The 20,783-nt window shown below is 33.7% G+C and overlaps 3 protein-coding genes across 8 annotated transcripts in view; 1 reads left to right on the forward strand and 2 right to left on the reverse strand.

The window, feature by feature from the left end:
* The window catches only part of klc4 (kinesin light chain 4), a 57,515-nt gene extending 51,381 nt beyond the window's left edge, over positions 1-6,134 (reverse strand). For all 3 annotated transcript variants that reach the window (XM_073844687.1, XM_073844688.1, XM_073844689.1), the window contains exon 1: positions 6,000-6,134. The gene's annotated coding sequence lies outside the window, so the exon portion shown is untranslated. The remainder of the gene's footprint in view (positions 1-5,999) is intronic.
* A 5,504-nt stretch (positions 6,135-11,638) lies between these two features.
* Positions 11,639-20,783, reverse strand: part of LOC141338557 (phosphofurin acidic cluster sorting protein 2) — a 94,674-nt gene continuing 85,529 nt past the window's right edge. For all 4 annotated transcript variants that reach the window (XM_073844139.1, XM_073844137.1, XM_073844138.1 and 1 more), the window contains one exon: positions 11,639-15,074. In XM_073844139.1, the coding sequence (XP_073700240.1) occupies positions 14,959-15,074 (116 nt within the window). In that variant the 3' untranslated portion in view covers positions 11,639-14,958. The remainder of the gene's footprint in view (positions 15,075-20,783) is intronic.
* Positions 19,043-20,304, forward strand: LOC141338725 (zona pellucida sperm-binding protein 4-like). Its single transcript, XM_073844337.1, has 4 exons — positions 19,043-19,587; positions 19,661-19,758; positions 19,831-19,988; positions 20,057-20,304. The coding sequence occupies exons 1-4, from the start codon at positions 19,063-19,065 to the stop codon at positions 20,251-20,253; spliced, it is 978 nt and encodes a 325-aa protein (XP_073700438.1). The 5' UTR covers positions 19,043-19,062; the 3' UTR covers positions 20,254-20,304.

Here is a 20,783-nt window from a genome sequence, read left to right on the forward strand (position 1 = left end):
CCATTTTCAGCAAAAGTTTGAATTCAAAAGGGGCGATCAACACTGTAAAAAAATGACCGTGAATATAACGGTAAAAAACTGTAAAATGCTAGGGTAAAAGCCTGTGAGATGGTTAACGGTAAGTTCCCCTTCTATATACGGTGAAAAACTGTGTTGGACATTGCATGCAATTTTACGGGAGTATAATAGTGAAAAAGAACGTAAAATTTACAGTGAATAACCATAAATTGACATTCCCACAATTCCCTATTTTTATCCTGTTTCATTTTTTTTAATTGAATGCAGGCAGTACACTCTTAAAAATGGTGCTTCACGATGCCATAGAAGAACCTTTTTTAGTCTAAATGGTTCCATAAAGAACCTTTACACATTCTGAAGAACCTTTCTGTTTCACTAAAGCTTCTTTGTGGCAAAAGGAGGTTCTTCAGATTATAAAAAGGTAAGAAAGAGATGGTTCTTTGTGGAACCAAAAATGGTTCTTCTATGGCATCGCAGTGAAGAACCTTTCAAAGCACCTTTATTTTTAAGAGTGTAGCATATTGTAGTCCCTACGCTGTTTGTTGTAGGCCTTAAAAAGCAATTTCTGTAAAAGGCAATTCCTCCCTTTGCACTGAACTCTGAGCATCATAACTTTGCGGATGTTGTTTATGTAACAGCCACATTACACACTAACTAAAGTTAAAAAAGTAAAAGCGTAATCTATGAACCCTTTAAATTCCTAACAGCTCAAACACATCTTGTTTTGAACTAAAATCTAACTAAATATCACTATGTTTTGGGAGGTCGCACCACATGACATTTTACAATGTGAACTAACCTTGCCTGGTCATAAACGGGTCACATTTTTTAAGACACCTGTTGACGTGACGCACAATTATGAGGGACATCTTTATGATATAGTTTCCTCTTTTATGTTTTCTCTGCATTTTGGTTGCGCCACGTTACTGTGAACAGCATTGTTCATAGTTGTGATAATGTGAAAACTGTACCGATGCTAATATTTGACTTTCTCTATGTTTCTAGCTAAAATAGGTAAAAATGTCTTCCTTTTAGTTTTGGGGTGATATACACTCTTAAAAAAAGGTGTTTTACAATGCCATAGAAAAACCTTTTTTGTCTAAATGGTTCCATTAAGAACCTATAAAATCTGAAGAACCTTTCTTTGTGGCGAAAGAAGGTTCTTCAGATTATAAAAAGGTAAGAAAGAGATGATTATTTAAAGAAGTTCTTTGTGGAACCAAAAATGGTTCTTCTGTGGCATCGCTGTGAAGAACCTTTCAAAGCACTTTTATTTTTAAGTGTGTATGACCTAAATGTGTGTGTTTTTTTTTTTTTTTTTCTTCGGGAGGTTTAACTTAACAAATAGAATGAATAACACATTTTTTTTGTTGAAATATTTCAGTGATAAAATAATTGTTATGTATATTTTCTTCTTCTTTTTTTCAGAGTTTTCGTATAGAGGCTTTTTCTTCATTGTGATATCAGGACATTTTTGACTTTTTGCCCTCAAAAATATCTAAATTAATTTTAATTTAGAAATATGTGTTAAAACATACTCCTCATAATAGAGATATAAAATACAGGTGAAAACAAGATGTAGGATTTACTTTCAAATCATTTTCACTTACAAATTGCTAGTAAATTTCACAAATACTTATTTTTTAACCATTGGAGATAATTTTACAATAAAATATATATATATCAGTATATGCATGAATGCATGTGTGAACTGCATTTTTAATGTAGTTTTTGCTAAACACTGTTCATTTGTGGTTCATTATTTCATAGCTCAGCCTTGGTGCTTTGAGTTATTAAACCGTCTTCTGCGCTGTTACTTACATTTATTACACGGCTCTTTGGAATGCTTGATTCTGATTGGTCAGTTGAGACATTTGCAGGTTCGTTCTTTTCAAATAATCACCGCTCCAAAGTAATAACACATAGCCGGTACTACTTGTATGTTTAAAATCCCTCCGTGCCAACAAAGATTACCGTTTGGCGCCATCTTGTGACAAACACTGGACAACCACAATTAACAATGGAAAATTTCGACATTAATCTATTTAAATTGTCTTACTAACGTACATAGTTTGAATGTTAGTCACGTGGTACTATATCGTTTCGCGGAAGGATAAAAATGTTAATTTAAAACAAATATGCCAATAAAAGGTTTCAAATTCATATTCATGTCCAGTTTTTTTCCTTATGTGGCAAGTAGCCGTGTAATAAGCGGGATAATGTACAGGCAGCCTGTAGTTATCGCGAAATAAGCCCCTTCAGTGTGATACAAGACCCTCCGCTTCGCATCGGGTCCTGATCACACTGTCGGGGCTTATTTCTGCGATAACTACCGGCTGCCTGTACATTATCCCTTACGTACAGTATATATGTAAAATAACATTTTTACCTGCTAGAAGAGCTAAAAATGTAAGCACTAGCAATGCCCTGGCAACAATCCATAGTGCACTAGCAGACACTAAACAGCACATCCAAACATTATTGCCCTCATATGCTCTGCAAAATTCAGCACTGACTTGAGTGTGTCGTGCAAGTGGCTCTTATCTAGTCTGCATTATTGACACGAACTGTTTGCTGAAGGAAGGAGTGGCTGTGCCTACAGGCAAACGCTCTAAACCTCTTCCTCCTGATGTAGAAAGGGGCCAGTAGGGATGTGAGATGCAAAACAATCTGAGATTAACTCAAAATATAGCTTATATAGTAGTTTAAGTCTTAAGTATATATATATATATATATATATATGTACACAACATACAGCATTCATATATTTGTTTACTGTGAATCTTGTATGTCTCTAATTCATAAAAACTGTGCAAACAGTGCTTACTTTTATAAACTTGGTTGAATTAATTGTAATATAAAGGGTATATCTTGTTTATGTGTCTTTTTCTAAGTTGTGCGTGCGTTTTATGTTTTCTCTGTATGTTGCTGCATGTTTGTTGCACCGCATTACCGTGAACATGCTGAAAATAATTTAACCAAGTATCTTATAATAGAAAATAATTCTTTTTTTTTTTTTTTTTTTTTGGCAGAATTTTTCCAACAAGGCATTTTTTTTTTAATGTATGCCTTCCAAAACCAATATCAAACTGAATTTTAATTCAGAAATCAGCGTTTTAAGTGTTATTTATTGCAGTGCTGTTCATTATATCATTGTATAATGCTTAAAAAATTGTGCAAATTGACGTCTGCATTTACATCTGCAAGACGTAGTTTGCTCATCTGCAATACGTCTATTGGATCAGATGTCGAACAGACATCTATTAGATGTTTTTAAGATGTTCATGATTTAAAATGTATGTAAAAACTGACGCCTGCCAAACATTTGTACAGTGCACTCACGGCAAAAAATGCTTTTCTTACTTCGATTTTTTGTCTTGTTTCCAGGCAAAATATTTAAAAGTTCTTAAATCAAGAAGGATTTTCTAGACAATTAAAAATACAAATCTTGTTTTCTGAAAAAAACAAGTCAAAATTAAGTGCATTTTTGGCCGAAACAAGCAAAATAATCTTGTTTTCTGTTTGAAATAAGATTTTTTTTTCTTACCCCATTGGCAGATTATTTAGCTTGTTCTAAGCAAAAACTCACTTAATTTTGACTTTTTTGAAAATATTTTTTACTTGTCTAGAAAATCCTTCTTGATTTAATAATTTTGAGATATTTTGGCTGGGAACAAGACAAAGTTGTTTGCAGTGCAGCAGATGCTGTGTTACATTATAATGCATTCGATGTATCTTGTTTGTAATGTTTGTTCAGAAACATTAGTAAGCAGTTTTGTTGACATATTTTCGTGATAAAATAATCATGTCAATTTTTCTTTTTAAGTTTTTGTAGTGAGGATTTTTCTTAATTTATCTTCATTTTCTTCATCAGGACATTTTTGACTTTATGCACTCCATCAAAATGTATTTTAATTCAGAAATATGTGTTAAAACATACTCAGAGGTATAAAATAAGGCTGAAAAAAATATGTACAACTGAAAAAAATGTTTTTGTCTGGTTTCCAGCCAAAATATCAAAAAATCTTAAATCAAGAAGGATTTTCGAGACAAGCAAAAATTTACTTTTTTTCAGAAAAAAACAAGTCAAAATTAAGTGAGTTTTTGTGTAGAACAAGCACAATAATCTGCCAATGGGGTAAGAAAAATAATCTTATTACAAACAGAAAACAAGATTATTTTTTTCTTAGATTATTTCTCTCTGCACTTCAGTTTGACTTGTTTTTTTTTTCTGAAAACAAGACGATAATTTTTAACTTGTCTAGAAAATCCTTCTTGTTTTCAGAATTTGTAGATATTTTGGATGGAAACAAGACAAAAAAATCGAAGTAAGAAAAGCATTTTTTAGGATTTACTTTCAAACCATTTTCACTCAAAAAGTACTTTTCACAAATACTTACAAAGAAATGGAAACACATTGAATTACATGAGACATCTTACAGACGCTTGTACACACATTTTTTGTCTTGTTTCCAGCTAAAATATCTAAAAAAATTCAAGCAAACAAGCAAAATAATCTGCCAATGGGGTAAGAAAAATAATCTTATTTTCTGTTTAAAAATACAATTTTTTTTCTTACCCCATTGGCAGATGATTTTGCTTGTTCTAAGCAAAAACTCACTTAATTTTGACTTGTTTTTTTTTTCTGAAAACAAGACAATAATTTTTCCTCTTTTAGAAAAATCTTCTTGATGTAAGAATTTTGAGATATTTTGGCTGGAAACAAGACAACATTGTTTGCGGTGCAGCAGATGCATTACATTGTATTCGATGTATCTTGTTTGTAATGTGTCATTCTCTAATTTCCTGCATTTTTGTAATAATATCTCTATTACTGGAGTCAGATTAAATAAGCCATAATACTTAGATTTTCGAAAATCTTCATGTACTGCTAAAATGTTTTTCTTGATTAGATTTTTTTGTCTTGTTTCCAGCCAAAATATCTCAAAATTCTTAAATCAAGAAGGATTTTCTAGACGAGTAAAATTTATTTTCTTGTTTCAGAAAAAAAAAAAAACAAGTGAAAATTAACTGTTTTTGCTTGAAACAAGCTAAATATTTGGTAAGAACCCAATGGGGTAAGAAAAATAATCTTGTTTTCTGTTTAAAAATAGGATTTTTTTGCTTAACCCCATTGGCAGATTATTTAGCTTGTTCTAAAGCAAAAACTCACTTAATTTTGACTTGGGTTTTTTTTCTGAAAACAAGACAATAATTTTTCCTCTTTTAGAAAAATCTTCTTGATTTAAGAATTTTGAGATATTTTGGCTGGAAACAAGACAACATTGTGTGCAGTGCAGCAGATGCATTACATTGTATTCGATGTATCTTCTTTATAATGTGTCATTCTCTAATTTCCTGCATTTTTGTAATAATATCTCTATTACTGGAGTCAGATTAAATAAGCCATAATACTTATATTTTCGAAAATCTTCATGTAATACTAAGTAATATAGACGTTACCACATGATGTGCAATTCAAGAACATGTCAAAACATTACAAATAGTAGAAAATGATGTGTTTGCATGAGGATCTAACAGCTATTACGTGTCCAGGGTGTTGTCAGAGACAGTAAACATTACATCTACTGTAGTGTTTATGAGTATGAAAGTATGTAACGCTGTTAGATTAGATCAATTGCAATACTGTATTCCAGGTGTCTGGTGTATGGGATGAGTGTAGGGTGTTGTCCTGATGCATAACTGCTGATGCATGTGAGACACAGTCCAGAGGTCACTGTACAATCATCTGAGTTTATGGCATTGTCCGAAAAATAACACAGCCTTCATCAGACAATACACTCGGTATTACTAACAGTACCACAGAAACAGATAAAACCGCGGTTACAAACAAATCCCTAGAAAATAATTTGCGTATTTCATAACAACATCACAGTATAAATGCGATGATTACCTCAGAGTATTAACACTATGACATATTATAGACGCTCTCTGATGCTCATTAACATATCATAACATACCTGTTACGATCACCGCTGCGTCCACTGCACTAATGTACGACACCGTGTTATATCAAGGCCAAACTAAGAGTAAATACATCCCATTTCTAGAACCGGACTAGGAGAGGTCAGCAGCACCACGCACTGGACCGGCACTGCGCACTTTCTGCGGCTGCGCTCAACCAGCCCTACTATGCTGAAGGATTGGCTCATTAATATTAATTAGGTTACGTACGCTCTTTGCTGATTGGCTGAGACGCAGAAAGTGGGTGGTCTTTCAACTGATAGAGGCGATAGAACGCTGGTGAAGTAAGCTACGGACTTGGTTATGAATATTAATGAGATTGTGTGAGTGGACATTTCAGGAAGATTACCGAGCAACGTCCGGAGCAGCGTCCGACGTCACATGATGAATATTCATAAGTAATAGTTCTTGAGAGGAAAAAATAATTCTTTAGTGCTTAAAAAAAAAAAAAATCAGATAAACAGACTTTTTTAAATTTAATTTTTTAAGGCAAAATTACACTTTTAAATCTGAAGTGTGTATTTAAGATTTCCATATGTAAGTCTCACTCTTGCTTTCGACTACTGCTCCTGCTACTGTTACTTCACATTGCGACTAAATTACAATTTTTAATCTGTTTTGGTTTCGAATTTATAAACAGATTGTGGAGGACATGAAATGACTTAAGTATAAATAAATAAATAAATAAATAAATAAATAAATAAATAAATATAGAAATACATAAACAAATAAAAAAATAATTAACTGCTGAAATAAATAAATAAATAAATGTAGAGATACATAAATAAATAAATAAATGCTGAGATAAATAAATGTAGAAATACATAAATAATTAAATGCTAAAATAAATTAATAAATGTAGAAATAAATAAATAAATAAATGCATGAATAAATAAATAAATGTAGAAATGCATAAATAAATAAATAATTAAATGCTGAAATAAATAAATAAATAAATAAATGTAGAGATACATAAATAAATAATTAAATGCTGAAATAAATAAATGTATAAATAAATAAATGCTAAAATAAATAAATAAATGCTAAAATAAATAAATAAATGTAAAAATAAATAAATAATTAAAGGCTGAAATAAATAAATGTAGAAATACATAAATAAATTAAAAAAAATAAATGCTGAAATAAATAAATAAATGTAGAAATACATAAATAAATAAATAAATGCTGAAATAAATAAATAAATAAATGCAGAGATACATGAATAAATAAATAATTAAATGCTGAAATAAATAAATGTAAAAATAAATAAATGCTAAAATAAATAAATAAATGTAGAAATGCATAAATAAATAAATAAATGTAGAAATACATAAATAAATAAAAAATAATTAAATGCTGAAATAAATAAATAAATGTAGAAATACATAAATAAATAAATGCTGAAATAAATAAATAAATAAATGCAGAGATACATGAATAAATAAATAATTAAATGCTGAAATAAATAAATGTAAAAATAAATAAATGCTAAAATAAATAAATAAATGTAGAAATGCATAAATAAATAAATAAATGTAGAAATGCATAAATAAATAAAAAATAATTAAATGCTGAAATAAATAAATAAATGTAGAAATACATAAATAAATAAATAAATAAATGCTGAAATAAATAAATAAATGTAGAAATGCATAGATAAATAAAAAACAAATTAAATGCTGAAATAATTAAATAAATGTAGAAATACATAAATAAATAATTAAGTGCTGAAATAAATAAATAAATGTAGAAATGCATAAATAAATAAAAAATAATTAAATGCTGAAATAAATAAATAAATGTAGAAATAAATAAATAAATAAATAAATAAATAAATAAATGCTGAAATAAATAAATAAATGTAGAAATGCATAGATAAAAAAACAAATTAAATGCTGAAATAAATAAATAAATGTAGAAATACATAAATAAAAAATAATTAAATGCTGAAATAAATAAATAAATGTAGAAATACATAAATAAATAAATAAATAAATGCTGAAATAAATAAATAAATGTAGAAATAAATAAATAATAAATAAATAAATAAATTCTGAAATAAATAAATAAATGTAGAAATACATAAACAAATAGTTGAATGCTGAAATAAATAAACGCAGATAATCATAAATAAACAATTTTATCAAAAGTGTCATTTTAATTATGCTATTTTTGTACCATTTGTGTAATACTACATTTATTTATGTATTCCTACATTTATTTAAGAGAGGTATTCAATTAATAATAAATATTCCTGAAAGGAATAAAACGCTCAGCATGATAATGTTTGTGAAGGATGAAGTAAAGAAATGTTTACTTTGATTTTACTGCCATCTGTTGGCAGAACACAGAAATGCGCGTGACCTAAAAGCTGGTTTTACAAATATGTGACCCTGGACCACAAACCAGTCATAAGCGCCCATGTCTCGAAAATGATATTTATACACCATACGAAAGCTGAATAAATAATCTTTCCATTGATGTATGGTTTTTAGGATAATATTTGGTTGAGATACAACTATTTGAAAATCTGAGGGTGTAAAAAAAAACTAAATACTGAGAAGATCGCCAATAAAGTTGTCCAAATTAAGTTCTTAGCGATGCATAGGCCTATTACTGATCAAAAATTCAGTTTTGATATATTTAAGGTAGGACATTTACAAAATATCTTCATGGAACATGATCTTTGCTTAATAACCTAATGATTTTTTTGCATTAAAGAACATTTTATAATTTTGACCCATGCAATGTATTTCTGGTTATTGCTATAAATATACCTGTGCTAATTAAGGTTTTGTGGCCCAGGGTCACATTTTCAGTATATTCAGTGAAGCCTTTTTAAAAAAAAAAAAAAATCAATTTTATACTATTCTGAAATGTTCATAAGGTACAGAATTGTATTTACTGTAAGCATACCGTAAGTATCACAGTTATGTATATAGAATTAAACACAAATTTAATCAAGGAATAAAATTAAAATTAAAATTAAAGAAAAAATATATCCGCTCTTTTTAAAACGTAACAAACTCGTAACTGTTTTGTCAAAACCTTTAAAGGTGTGCTTAGTAAGTGATAAAGTTTTACATATTCAAAAATAAATTGAGCTTTTGTGAAGAGTCACCTAAATGGCGTACACTGATAAGGACTATATCCTAGTTTATTCAAGTGTGCTATTAGTGTACTTCTTTTAAATGACAACAAAAAAGGAAAGTATACTTTCAGTCTATGTTTTTTTTTTTTTTGTCTCAGAAATGTCTTTTATATTCTTCTCAGAAATATACCTAAAATGACATTTAAGTATGCTTGACATACTTAGAAAAATTCTAAGTATATTTGAGCTCTACTTGTGCTCTGAAAATCCGTGTTTTCATTGTTATACACTAAGTGTTTCATTGTTGTTTTCATTTAAGTGTTTTCATTGTTTTCATTGTTATACACTTGTTATACACTGTTACACATCTTCTGAACAGAATTTCCAAAACACAAGTGAAGAAGAAACCGAAACAACAGATGCTTCCACATGTAATCGAACACAATCGTCAGACATAAAACAGCATCAAAACCATAGATATGGAAAACTGTGTAACATTATGGAATAAAATGTCGACCCATGAAGAGATAATAATGACCGTCAAGCTTTGAGGTGTTGATCAACTACATCAACGCTTTGATTATCATTAATAGTCTTTAATTTTAGCTTTTTGTTCAAAATGTTTTTTTTTTTTTAAACTTACCTACATTTAAGTGTTTATTAAAAAAAGAATGCATGAAGCTAGAATAAAATGTTTTTGTCTACAAGCAGATGTCCTGATCTTTCTTTTGATGTTTTGCATGTTCAGATAGATAACAAAATATATACAAATTAATTAATAGGGACATAGTAGTATACTTAAAGTATGATGTAAAGTTCACTTAAAGAAACATACAAGTATTCTCGCAGTATAATACTACTAAACTAGTAGTTTACTGAGAATACACTTCAAAGTGTACTAAAAATGCATAAAGAAGTATTGTATTAGTAAACTATCAGTATACCTAAGTTCACTTTAAGTATACTTGCAGTATAAACTGAAAACATAGATGTAAACTAGTTGTGTACTCAAAGTTTTCTACTGTTATACTTAAAAGTAGGCTTTTATATACTAGAAAGTGGGCCAATTTAGTCCCAAGGAGTATTGAAATAGAACACTTAAAAGTATACTGCTAGTACACTGATATTTGTATACTTGCTACATACAGTATACCTAAAAATATACTTTAACTTTACTTACGTATACTTAAACTTAGTTTTGGAAATGGTACTCATTCATCATTGTACAAGAAGTACAAAAAAAAAAAATGTTGGGGCGGGTCGCTTCAATGTATTTCCGCCATTTTAAAAGTCGTCACCCAAGCCAAGCGATAAATTCGGAGAGAATTTTCCCGCTTAAAATAACTGCAAAGAGAAAAGACGAGGGTAAACATCTGTACTCCTTACAACGAGGAAAGATTTAATGGTGAAAATCCTGAATAGAGACCCTCCTTTGATATTAAGTTTTAAGGAGAGCTCTACAGACACAACGTATTTACCACTCAACTCAAGGAACGATCGTGTTGATTTCCGCCGACAGATGGCAGTTTAACACTTAAAGTACACGAAAAGCTATGCTAAAGCTAATCTACAATACTACTGAATGCAGATTCAATGGGAAATTGTCAACAATTAGCATAATACTTACCATAGAAGGTTAATGTAGCGGTGAGATAATTAAATACATGTTTCATAATTAATAAGATATTAAGGCCTATATATTTTATTCCCCCCAAAAAATGGTTTTCTGTCTATAAGTGTTTTTCTTCATTATGGAGTGACAACATGTGCCAAATGACACAAAAATGGAAAAGATACAGTGTTTTCTGTCTCTTCTAAAAAAAAAATTCTGTATTATGAAGTGACAAAATGAGCCAACCCTGGTGAAAAAATAAAACAGCTAAAACCAGCCTAGGCTGGTTGGGTGGTTTTAGCTGGTCATAGCTGGAAGGCAGGCTGGTTTTAGAGGGTTTTGGCCACTTTTCCAGCCTGGTCTTAGCTGGTCAGATTGGGAGACCAGCTAAAACCAGCTACTTCCAGCTTAAACCAGCTAAGACCAGCCAACCAGCCTAAACTGGTATTAGCAGTTTTTTTTTTCAGCAGGCAAACGACCCCAAAATGGAAAAAAATACTGTTTTCGGTCTCTTTTAAAAAAAATTCTGTATTATGGAGTGACAAAATGAGCCAAACGACCCCAAAATGGAAAAAATACTGTTTTCTGTCTCTTTTAAAAAAAAATTCTGAATTACGGAGTGACAAAATGAGCCAAATGACCCAAAATTCACTCTGTGAAAACATTTGACTCTAATATGTCCAAGAAAATTAAACAAGAATTTTGAAACTGACTTGAAATGTATGCAAATTGGTGCATATTTAATTAAATAATACCTCATTTTCATATTAAACCTAACAATTTAAAAAAATTTGTAATACAAAAAATGTTTGCAAGTATCAATGAAATCAGTCAACTGGGTAAGTAAGGTGATAACTATTAGGTCATTTGTTTTACCCTGTTTACCTGTCTCACCTTTTATATCTTCTGTCTCAGAACAAACAACACAAACATATTGTTATTATTTGTCATTTATTTGCACAATCCTCCAGTAAGTATTTATCAAATACTGAAATGAAAAAAAAAAAAAAGTCTCTGCACTCCACAAACAGAACACATCGGTTCACTTTCTTATTTTCATTTACATGTTAATGTCCGAAAACGAAACCAAAACGAAAAGTCTATAAAAGAGTTCAACTCCTTTAAAAAGGGAAATAGAAAAACAAATACTACTAGAAAATGTTAAAAAATCACAATGCAGCCATGGTTAAATCATTTTAGTATTTGTATGACAATTCAACCCAGTATAAAGGATATGAAATGGCAGTATACTGTAGGTTTATGTACACACGTTACAGACTAGAAGAAGAGAAGCTTTCCTCAGTGGTTCGTTGAAAATCAATACTGTCAAACTTAAAAATAAGCTTTGTGCAAATTTCCGCATTTCTATTTGAAACACAGATCAAATATTAGTGTTCTCTCACTTTTACAGATTAAAAGAAAATCTCATGTTGCCCTAAAAGTAGTGCTTAAAAATGGTTGAACAAACCTCAGCAGTCCACCTCAAAAAACAAAAACTAAGTTAAAACATAGAATGAAAAGACCAGTAACAGTTCTATTCATGAAAAAGACACGAAAACATCAATTTTACGCGCAATGTAACAATGTTTGCGCTTGGCTGTAAAATAACACCACGAGCCATAACAGCAAACTCAATGAAATTAATACTGAAAACTTTTTCTCTCACACACACATGCATTCAAACCCACAGATAACAACCACAGGTAAAGCTGCTATCACCCTCCCTTCAGTATTTACAAACAGGCAATTTTTGTAAAGGGACTTTTGAAGAGTGAAAAAACATAAACAGATCCACCACAGAAGTTACAAATCTTTTAGTATGAGCCCTTATTATCCGGCAGTTACTGGACCCTGTATTCAACACACAAAGCCTTCCAAAAACACACTGTGAATGATCAGAGATGGCAGGTAGAAATGTTTAAAAGAGTAAAAAGTGAAAATATCCGCTCAATGCCCCACACAGAGGGAATAAAACGACTTAAAGGGCTTTTTAAAGCATTTAACATTTTACAAACTGAGATCTCCTTTTAGGCTGAACCCACACAAGCTGCCTTCTTCATACAAAATCATCAAAGCACCACGCCGGTCCTTATGTGTTTCCCTGCCCCTCGTCACACCTTTGATAATCATTCAGGTAATGAACTTATAAAGTATTGTATTAAATAACCAAAAGTCACTTTTCTTAATCTAAAAATGCTCATGTTACTAAAATTGTAGAATTCACAGCTACACTAAAATCATTCAACAGACAGAAAACTCCTCTCATCTGCATTCGAACCCCTTCCCATTTATCATTTAGAGGAACAGTTCAGCCCAACTGGAATTGTCAAAGGACATCAAAACTGGCACAGAATGAGATTTAAAGGAGTAGTTCACTTTCAGAACAAAAATGTACAGATAATGTACTTTTCATCCAAGATGTTCATGTCTTTCTTTCTTCAGTCAATTATGTTTCTTGAGGAAAACATTTCAGGATTTCTTTCCATATAATGGACTTCTATGGTGCCCCCGAGTTTGAACTTGCAGTTTAAATGTAGCTTCAAAGGACTCTAAACGATCCCAGCCAAGGAAGAAGGGTCTTATATTGCGAAATGATTGGTTCATTTCTAAAAAAAAAATGACAACTGACCCTTCTTCCTTGGCTGGGATCGTTTAGAGCCTTTTGAAACTTCTCCATATAGTGGACTTCTATGGTGCCCCAGAGTTTGAACTTCCAAAATGGAGTTTAAATGCAGCTTCAAAGGACTCTAAACGATCCCAGCCGAGGAAGAAGGGTCTTATCTAGCGAAATGATTGGTTCATTTCTAAAAAAAAATGACAATTGACCCTTCTTACTTGGCTGAGATCGTTTAGAGCCTTTTGAAACTTCTCCATATAGTGGACTTCTATGGTGCCCCAGAGTTTGAACTTCCAAAATGGAGTTTAAATGCAGCTTCAAAGGACTCTAAACGATCCCAGCCGAGGAAGAAGGGTCTTATCTAGCGAAATGATCGGTTCATTTCTAAAATAAAAAAGACAATTGACCCTTCTTCCTTGGCTGGGATCGTTTAGAGCCTTTTGAAACTTCTCCATATAGTGGACTTCTATGGTGCCCCCGAGTTTGAACTTCCAAAATGTGGCTTCAAAGTGCTCTAAAGAGAAAAAATGGTCTTATCTAGTAAAACTTTCTAAAAAAAAAAAAAACTCACTATTTATGTACTTTCTAACCTCAAACGTTGTCTTGTCTAGCTCTGTGTGAACTCTGTTATTTCTGGTTCAGTTAGGGTATGTTGAAAAACTCCCATCTTTTTTTGCTCCCCAACTTCAAAATCGCCTTCATCGCTACAGAAGTACTGACCCAGTGTTTACAAAGTGATCATGCAAAAAAGATCAAACACTCTTTACAATAAAAAGGTAAAACAAAGAGAAGACGAAAACAAGATGGGACGTTTTTCAACACACCCTAACTGTATTGACCCGGATTACATAAACGAGAAAAGAGAGAAAAGACAAGCATTTGAGGTTAACAAGTATATCAATTGTCAATTTGTTTTGAAAACGACCAACCGTTTTGCTAGATAAGACCCTTTCTTTCTCTTTAGAGCCCTTTGAATCTGCATTTACACTGCATTTTGGAAGTTCAAACTTGGGGGCACCATTGAAGTCCACTATATGGAGAGAAATCCTGAAATGTTTTCCTCAGAAAACATACTTTCTTTACGACTGAAGAAAGACAGACATGAGCATCTTGGACTGCAAAGCAGTGATTAAATTATCAGAATTTTTTGTTCTGGAATTGAACCAATCCTTTAAGACCTACGGAGAACTATAAGTCATAAGGGCGAACTATTCCTTTAATCTCTCCCACATTTGTAAATATTAACATGGCATTACCCAAACCCCACACAAACGTTTGGAATACAAATTCAATCAAGTTCACTTCATAAATCCCACCCTATAGTATTGTACATAGAACAATTATCAACACGTAAAATTTCACAGAAATAATAACAAAATCTAAACCGACAAAGTGCAAACTGAAGCTGCCGTACGTGCTGGTACGATTCCTACCACAACATGTGCTGTTGTTTCAAAATGTTCCTTTCACCGCCAAAAGCAACAAAAAGGACAAGTAACATCACTAACAACATTTCTGTCAAGGACACAGGCTTTCGAAATTGACCATTTCCACAGGAAAATCCATTTGTCTCTTTTATCCCCCATCCGTGAATTCCCCTTGAGCCGGAGAAGCTTCCGGAAAGGCGGCGGCAGGTCACATGGGCTTGCTGTAGCCGAAGATTCCCACGGGGAAGTGTTTCACGTGAGTTGGCCACTGTGCGGCGAGCTGGAAAAACTTGACGTCATGCCACTCTACGCCATCGATGGACACTGCAGAGACAAGGACGACTGCTGTTAGAAGTCATATAATAATGTATCTGATAGCAAAATTTATAATTACTATAAAAACACTGCTATCGTCCAGATTTTCAGTTTGCCAAATCTAGCATCAAAATAAGTTGAATCACACTGAACCAAAGTTCACTTCAAGAAACAAAAATTTACAGACAATGTACCAGTGGTGTAGCAAGTCAGCCCTGGGCCCATATGCAAAAAATTTGTACGAGTATCACCATAGGCGCCAACTCAGTTAACTTGTTGATTTTTCTTAAGTACATAACGTTGCGTGAGTATTCACAAGCTGTTTTATTTATGTATAAACGCTTGGAAATAACATTTAACATTTTCAAGTCCATTTTTTGTAGCATGTAAGTCTCAATCAGCCTATAAAATTGGTCGATTTTATGATACAATACAAATAATAAATGTGTTTTTATGCTCTTTTTTAATTTGTAGTGAGATAACTTCGCCTCAGAACAAGTGTCACGTGAATCAATGCTCTTTTCCTCTTTAATATTTGCAGCACGAAATAAACAAATATTTGAATGCATTTTAAAAAATGTAAAATAAATAAAAAACGATGTCTCATGAAATCGATTCATCAGAGTTTAAAACGTCAATAAAACTTCTTGGGAATAAGTCATAATAATAGTAACAACCTTTAGCCTACCTTAGAAAAGCCACGAAGCCTTTAACTTTGCCAACATTGTTTTATTTTTCTCATGAATCAGCCAGTTAACGGAGTTAAAGCCTATGTTACTATTGGTGTTTTTCATTTCAAATGTGAAGACAGGTTGGATGCCACTGAGTAGTAGGTGGAATTGTCACATTAACTTTACATGAATCTTTCATTTTAAAATAGTAATTTAAAGCATTCTATAGATACATTTATCATGTCTGTGAGGCTAATATTCGCTGAGTTTCGGATCATTTTTGTGAAGCGCTCCTCCTCAAGACAGAGACGGCATGAAAGCGCATGTTTGTTTTCTTTAGCTATTTTACAAAAGCACAACGTGTTGTTGATATTGCGAGTGCACACAAACAAAAGACCTTTTGCAGTTCCGAATGTTGTATTGCTCCTACCTTTATGAGCAAAAATGATGGCGTATTTTAGGTTTCCACTATTAACAATAATAAAAAAATGCATGTGATCGTGCTTGCGCTTCCATGTCCTGCAAAGCGCGCTTTAGCTTTCAATCTCCGCACAAACGATTGAATATGCGTCTAACAACCACAGTTATATAGGTTAAATGTTTAAATGGTTAAATATTGTGAAATGCATCAACGAGCCCTTATTCCACAGATAAAGTGAATAATATCACGTTAAGCGTTTTCTCCCCCATAGAAGCCCATTATAAGGAAACAGTTTAACGTGGTTTACGTATCTCAACAGCGACCAGGGAAAACCAAACTTCTGTTAAATTTTTACTTATAATAAACACTTTCTGCTCTCAAAAGAACGAGCTCTTATTCAGCATATAAAGTGATCGCCCCCCATAGAAGTCCATTATAACAAACCATGTTAAGCTTTTTCCTGTATGGAGTTCTATAGGGAGAAAAGCGTGATATTATTCACTTTATACGCTGAATAAGAGCTCGTTCTTTTGACAGCAGAAAGTGTTTATTATAAGTAAAATTTTAAGCCACGTTAAGCTTTTTTTTTTTTGTATAATGGACTTCTATGGGGGGCGATCACTTTATATGCTGAATGAGAGCTCGTTCTTTTGAGAGCAGAAAGTGTTTATTATAAGTGAAATTTAACAGAAGTTTGGTCTTCCCTGGTCGCTGTTAAGGTAAGTTAAACCACGTTAAGCAGTTTCCTTACAACGGGCTTCTATGGGGGAGAAAACGCTTAACGTGATATTATTCACTTTATCTGTGGAATAAGGACTCGTTTTTTTGATAGTAGTTAGTGTTTGTTCCAAGTAAGGTTTGACAGAAATTTGGGGTTTCCTGGTCGTTTTTTACGTACATTAAGCCACGTTAAGCGTTTTAGAACGTCCCGGATAAACTCTTAGTGGAAAAATTTATATGTTCAGTACTTCCAAAAATTCTCAAGACTAACAATTACTCTGAACAACTTAAGGTCCAGGTCCAGTAATGTAAATGAATGTGCTTAATGGTAAAATTACAAACTGCACAAGTGTGTATGGTGTTCACTAGTGTAATTTATTCTGAGTTCGGATTAATAGTCTGTGCTGTAATGGCTTTATTTTATCTTGTCAGACTGATTGTGTTTTAAGAGCCAAACTTGCACCACAATACGGCAATACTCCACTTTTCAGAGGTTTAAAAGTGAGGCAAATGGATCATAAAGCACCTGTCAGTCATATTAGAGAAACAGCCAATGCAGGCACACACTGTTGACCCAATTATGCAGCATTACCCACATGGAGGGCCACTAGAGGGGATGAACACAGAGGGTGGGCCGATTCACTGAACTAAGGCCAGTAACTTTGATCCCATTGCTGAAAAGGAAAAGTTCCTCTGTGATTCTTGACACCTGTAGCTTGTTTTAAGGAGTTGGATCATTCGTGCGCTATAGTAACTTCATGGCTGTTCAGTGGTGATGAAGTAAAATGCAGTGTGCTCTGGAGCGCGTGCATGTGTGCAGTGGATGGACATAACGATCGCGGGGTGCGGGTGCGTGCGCAGCGGCTCCGGTTCGCTCTCCTCCGGCTCGACATGTTAAATTCAAGTACGTAAAAAAAAAAAAACAGTACTCTTATTTAAAATTCTTTGTTTTATTGAATCCAGTCTTTCTGAACTCCTACATATTCATAGTTATCCCTTAAGAATATTAATGAGCATTTGACAATAATCATGTACATCTGCACCACCCCCCATGAGATGGCTATCTTTAAAAAAAAAAAGAAAAAAAAAAGGCTTATCTTAGTATTTTTATCTTGTTTCTAGTCAAAATTTCTAAAAATTCTTAAATTAAGGCGAGACACTGCCAGTGAATAGGGTAAAAAAGACAACTAATAGTTATCGCCTTACTGACCCAGTTGATCGATTACATTGATAATATGAAATATGTGTTTATTTGCATACATTTCTAGTCCAGAAATCTAAACACTGGATGAAGTCAGTTTCAAAATTCTTGTTTAATTTTTTGACATAGTGTCAAATGCTTTTACAGAGGGAATTTGGGGTATGTCATTTCATCACTCCATAATTCAGGAAAAAACTTTGAACAGACAAAAAACATGTATTTCTTACCATTTTGGGGAGAAAATGTTGTATAAAATCAAGCTAATATGAACAAATCCCTCTGTAAAAACCTTCAGGATATAGACAGAATACAAATGTAAAGTGTGGTGTGTGTAAGTGCTGCTGAAGTGGAGATTTATGGCTCAGTGTAGGAGGAAAAAACCCTTGGCCTTAAAAATATGTATTGTAATTTAAATCTATTGATACAAATAGATAAAGTGCTATAAAAGAAACACTTATCAGTGATGTTTGGCTGTTTTCTGAAAAAACACAAAGGCCTAAATCTCAAACTTCACAGCTGCATGAAAAAAACAGCGTTTTTGCCCGTAAGATGTATTGTTGTAAGTTGTTGTTTGCAAAATGCACTTAATTTAGTTTTTTCTCCCTGGAAACAGTTAAAATTATCTGGCAATGGGGTAAGTAAAATATTTTTTAAATCAAGATGCATTTTAAATGCATCTTAACTTAGGAATTTGTAGAAATTTTCACTAGAATCAAGACAAAAATACTAAGTAAGATGCAGCCACTGTTGTTCAAGAACATCCAATCAAATGTGAAGTTAAAGTTAATTAGTCAGAGCAGCTGTAATGGTTCTTGATTAAAGGGGGTGTGGTTGATAACGACTATTCATCTGCAGAGTATAAATAGCAGTCCAAGGCCTCCTGAAACTATGCTCAGTTGTTTAGTAATGGCAGGAAAGTGGCATTTATGTTATTTCCAAACACTATGTGTTTTGGCGTGTTCTTTTTGCAGTGCTCTTCCTCAAATGGGTTTTCCAGCTCAGAATCCTCAAGCTCTGATGTTCCAGCCGTCTGACCATCGGTTTAAACAGTCAGCTCAACAACAATCTGCTCAGCAGGTTCCTCAGAAGTTTCAGCTTCAGCAGCCAGTGAAGGCTGAGCCTGTTGACAAATGTGCTGTAGCTGATTATGAGCAGATCCAATGTGGACAACCTGGTATCAGTGGTGCTGAGTGTGAGGCTTTCAACTGCTGCTTTAACGGACAACAGTGTTACTATGGGAAAGCGGGTAAGAGTTTCGAATCTGATGAAATTTGGTTAATGTTTGTTACCCACATTAATCTACTCTTGTATGTCATTCCAGTGACTGTCCAGTGTATTAGAGATGGTCAGTTTGTGGTAGTGGTGGCTAGAGATGTTACGCTGCCTCGACTGAGTCTGGATTCGGTCCGTCTAGTGGGTGGAAGTGAACCACCTTGCGCTCCTGTGGACTCCACACCTTTCTTTGCTATATACCAGTTCCCTGTCACCGCATGTGGCACGAGCATGATGGTGAGGAGATGCTTCTGGCTTTATTCTGCATGGCTTATGATGGGCTGGATGCCAACAGTGTTCATATTTGCAGGAGGACAGTGGATATGTGGTGTATGAAAACAGAATGACCTCCTCGTATGAAGTAGGCGTTGGTCCGTTTGGTTCCATCACGAGAGACAGCCATTTTGAGTAGGTGACCCATACCCTTTATCTTAAGTACCATCTCTGACAAACTCTACAAGTTGACCGTTTGTTGTCCAGGCTTCTCTTCCAGTGTAGGTACTCTGGTACTGCTGTGGAAGCTCTGGTTGTGGAGGTCAACAGTGTTCCTGCACCTCCACCAGTAGCTGCTCCTGGACCTCTCAGAGTGGAGCTTAGACTGGCCAATGGCCAATGTGTCACCAAAGGTTGCGCAGAAGGTAAGACTTGTCTTCAGTCTTAAAGTCCAGGTTGCAGTGGACTGTGGTTAAACCCCAGTGTTCCTCAGGGGATGAGGCCTACACGTCCTACTACGGTGCTGCTGATTATCCCGTCACGAAAGTCCTGCGAGAGCCTGTGTATGTTGAGGTGCGCATTCTGGAGAGGACTGACCCCAACCTTGTCCTGATGCTGGGACGTTGTTGGGCGACATCAACCCCCAGTCCACTCAGTCTACCCCAGTGGGATCTTCTGATTGATGGGTGAGTCTACCGACAGTCTTTATCCAGCTAGTCTGCTGTGAGGAACTCTCTAACTGCCTCTTTCCTCTTCAGATGCCCTTACTATGATGACCGTTACCTGACCGCACTGGTTCCAGTGACTAGAGCGTCTGGTCTTCAGTTCCCAACCCACTACAAGCGCTTCGTTGTCAAGATGTTCACGTTTGTTGATCCAGCATCACTGGCTCCTCTGCAGGAAACCGTATGCTCTCAGCTCTTCCTGAACCCCTAATATTACTCTTTAATGGATTCTATGGCTTAACCCTTTTCTCTTTCAGATCTTCATCCATTGCAGTACAGCGGTGTGCCATCCCTCTTCTGGCTCCTGTGAGCAAAGCTGTGGCAGGAAGAGTAAGTGCACACAGTAACTATTTCCACTTGATTTGTGACTTTGTGGCCTTTCTCACTACTTTTCCTCCTTTTTAGGAAGAGATGTTGCTGTGAGGACCTCCACTATTGGACAAACTGTTTCCAGTGGAGAAGTGAGATTGGTTGTCTGAGTTGTCTTTTAATAAA

The sequence above is a fragment of the Garra rufa genome, chromosome 7, assembly GCF_049309525.1.
Source record: "Garra rufa chromosome 7, GarRuf1.0, whole genome shotgun sequence".
NCBI classification, from domain to species: Eukaryota; Metazoa; Chordata; class Actinopteri; order Cypriniformes; family Cyprinidae; genus Garra; species Garra rufa.